Source organism: Montipora foliosa, chromosome 7, assembly GCF_036669935.1.
Source record: "Montipora foliosa isolate CH-2021 chromosome 7, ASM3666993v2, whole genome shotgun sequence".
NCBI lineage: Eukaryota > Metazoa > Cnidaria > Anthozoa > Scleractinia > Acroporidae > Montipora > Montipora foliosa.
Genome location: NC_090875.1, coordinates 13,501,507 through 13,505,298, shown reverse-complemented (window position 1 = coordinate 13,505,298; position 3,792 = coordinate 13,501,507). Strand labels below are relative to the sequence as shown.

The following is a 3,792-nucleotide window of genomic DNA, read 5'->3' as shown; positions in this document are numbered from 1 at the left end:
GGTGTTATACGCTAGGTATCTTTGGGAGCGTATTTGAGATGCCACGTCAGGTGTGAAGACTGATGTTATCCTTTCATCGGGCCGTCGTTGTTCGTGTAGTTTAATGGCAATGATTCTCCGGAGTGCTCTTTTGCTTCCGTTTAGGAAGAAACGTCTTGTTGTCTGTTTGGATTTCTCAGTGATGGATTCGACTCCAAAGTCATATTGTAGTCTGAGGTTTTCGATTGTCTTTGGGAAGATGTTGAGTGTCGAGCATTGGCGGAGGAAGAAGAGTCTTTGTTTGCTGGTCGCCAGAGTCTCGCTCTTGCGGAATATTTTCTTAACGAGGACAAATTCGGCTCGGCCCAAGCCTAGTTTCAATAATCGTTGGATGTTGTCCTTCAGTAGCATTTTAAATGAAACAGTTTAAAATCCAATTGAGGCCTTACACTACTGTAAAATTGATGTTAAAATCGTTAAAAACGTTTAGAATCCGAGCTTTCGCCGATCTACGGCATCATCATGGATAAGAATGAGAGAAAGCTGAACTTAGCAAGTACCCTTGGTATCCAAAAAGAAAATTGGGGGTAACATGCATTTTTCATAGACAATTAAGCTTTAATTTGGAAAAGAACGCCATACATCGCTTTGTATTGCTTTGTACAAAGATTGATGATAAAGTATCTTTGAAAACTGTGTGGCTACCCCCAATTTTCTTCCACTTGTTAAGATAATAGAGTGTTTTCACGTGATGTCACGGCAGCCATGTTGGTGTCCCTAAACAAATGAACGGCGGCCATGATGGTGTCTCCAACTAATCCTCCGGGAATTGAGCTCTGTTATCATGCATGCACGTTTCCATTTGTTTCGGTGGAAAAAACAAGGTTACTGATAACGTGAGTGAAAACACTCCATAGTCTTTAAACAATTTCTGAAGTAGAATGCCATGAGGTGCTCGATCAAACCATTTAGCAAAGTCAAGAAACATAACATTGGTCTGTTGACCCTCGCACGTATCTGGAGAATTTTAAGCAATAAGTTAATAGATTGCTTAAAATTGTCCAGAAAAGTTCGAGGATCATTTCCCTCTTTCGTGTAGAGCCCACACTTCAAATACACGCATTCTTTTCATTAATGGAGTCCTCTCACAGGAACGCATGAGCCCAGCAAATTGACCTGCTCCTAACTTAGTAGATCCAAGAGCATTCCACTGGCAAGGGATAGGTCATGGGTTCGAATCTCGTATCAGGTGTCTTAAAGCGCTACTACAATTTTTTTATTTTTTATTTTTTATTTTATTAATTTTTTTTATTTGCAACACAACAATACAACAATGTACATAAAGAATAAAATCAACTAATAACGAACAGCATACTATACAAGTCGCACGTACTAAAGTACATATATATATATATATATATATATATATATATATATATATATAAAAACATAACAACAATTAAGACGGGGGGGGGGTTAGTATCAAACAGAAGAGCAGTTTTCAAGTTTCCATTGCCATTCAATTTTCCTCTGTAGTTCTACAAAGTTTGGCGTCTTAGAAAGTGATTTACAAGTGTATAAATAATATTTCGTGTATAGAAGGAGAATATCTAGTCTGCGTTCTTGGGCGTTCGTCAGTTTGCATTTTTCCTCCTTTATATGGAATAGAATCTGTTCATTCGGGGGAGTAAGTTTTAAGTTGCTCAGATTATTGAACAATTTCACAATATCGTTGTAAAATGAGGACGTAGTAGAACAGTCCAAAATGTATGAAGTATAGAGTCATGACTTGAGCATAGAGAGCATTGATCATCGACTGTAATTTTAAAGCTTTTCAGTTCTCGCTTAGTAACAGTTATCCTATGCAGGAGCTTAAATAAGAATTGCCTTAGTTTATTATCTTTAGTTATTTTATATATCTTTTAAAAGTTAGCTTTCCAGGAAACAAACGAATCAGGGAAGAGTTGTTCCCAAGCTTTCACACCAGTAGGCACAATGATACAGTTTTCATTAAAAAGTTTGTAATAATGTTTGCACATCATTTTGGCCAAGGAGAGCGAAGGGTTTTTAGTTAACTGAAGTATATCCTCCATTTTGAAGAGATCATCAGGCGTAATTTGCGTTTTATATGCACTACATTTAATCTCGCTGGGAATAGCAGCAATCATTTGAAAATATTGAAGAAAATTAATTTCTAAATCAAATTTATCCTGAAATTCTTGGAGAGACAAGAACTTTCCGTCTTCATTAAGCAAATCTTGCACCAAAAAGATTCCTTTTTCAAACCATGTTTTCCAAAACAATGTTTTCCTCCTAATCTTTATTTCCCTATTATTCCACAAGACAAATTTCCGTCGCAGGTCAAGGTCATACATATTAACAAGCTCCTGAAAGTATTCTAGCATTTCTTTATAGAACAGGGGCAAGCTTGAATCGATGCATTTTGTATCGTAGTTACAATTTAGTAAAAAGGTTAGGCCACCATGTCTATTAAAATAGTAATTTGGAATTGCTTTCCAGTTAGCGTCGCTGCCACCTAGCAGTCTGCCAATCGAGCTCAGACGAAGGGACTTTGACACAGTTCTGAAATTAATTGATATTGGTTAATGGCTCAGCAGGATTCTCAGGTTTTAGTTCCTTGATTAGTTTCTTTTCATATTTTTTCTTTTCTAAATTAAACAAATATTTCGTTGGCTTTTCTCCCTGCTCAATCCAGCGAGATTTAGAACGAAACATTGTCTCTCTGCCTTTCATGTCATATAAATCTTTCAGTTGCTTTTTAGCTTCTTCATATTTATTCAAAGTATTGGTATCAAGGCAAAGGTCCTTACATATTTTCTGGTCTAGCTCGTTGATTTCATTTTGCAATTCTATTTCTCTTTGTTTTACTTCTCGCCTTTTTTTCTTGGAGTAGGTTATAGTTAAGGCACGAATTTCGATTTTAATCATTTCCCAAAGTAAATTTCTGGGTACGTCCTGTTAACAAGTTGAACGAAGTTTTCATCCTCCAACAGCTGGTTATTAAATTTCCAGGACCCTGGGCCCCTTTTGAAATCTCCTTGAATTTCTAGAGCTACTACGATGAAAAAATCTTTTCTCGTTTATCTTCACATTTCGAACGCACCTGCATTGAATGCTCAACAAGCGAAATTATTTGTAGCCATTTCAAGAGGTTGACTGTTTATTTTAACTCCACTTTACTTGGTGCGGTTCCGACCGATAACCCCTCAGTGATCTGGATCGAGGAGAAAGTGATGTCATTTACTCACTAGCCTAAAAATAAAGGGTGTGAATGCAGCTTAATTAGTATACAGCAAGAGAGTCTTTTGCTTTCAGATTGTCAAAATTTGTGTTCTGCATACTAATTCAGCTGCATTCGCACACGGCATAGACCGTATTCATAAATGGCGGCTAAGTAATTATTCTTTTGTCTTTATGCTAATCATTCTCACTAGCCTGGTTAGCACGAACAAATTCAACGACGTTTGGCTCCAAAGTGAGGCTAGTGAGGATGATTAGCACAAAGACAAAAGAATAATTTTTTGGCCGCCATTTATGAATACGGTCTATTTTAAGCTGGCGAGTGAATGACGTCACTTTCTTCTCGATCCAGTTCTCTGAAGATTTCTCTGTCAAAACCACACCAGTTAATGGCGGAACGTTTAATAAAAAAAATTGCCGTCAAAATAAACAGTTTTCTCTTGAACGAAGGGGGTACTTTCTAAAGAAGCTGTGGTGCTGCGTCAGTGGAGAAGTAGTAAACAAAAATTTGGTTTCATAAACGGAGTTGATAATGTAAATTGACCACCGTAC

General features: G+C 37.1%; 1 protein-coding gene across 1 annotated transcript in view; it reads right to left on the bottom strand.

Moving 5' to 3' along the window:
* LOC138009932 (uncharacterized) overlaps positions 1 to 390 on the bottom strand; it is a 2,625-nt gene extending 2,235 nt beyond the window's left edge. Inside the window, exon 1 of the mRNA XM_068856915.1 lies at positions 1 to 390. This exon is cut by the window's left edge and continues 2,235 nt beyond it. Within this exon, the coding sequence (XP_068713016.1) occupies positions 1 to 390 (390 nt within the window).
* Positions 391 to 3,792: the final 3,402 nt, after the last annotated feature.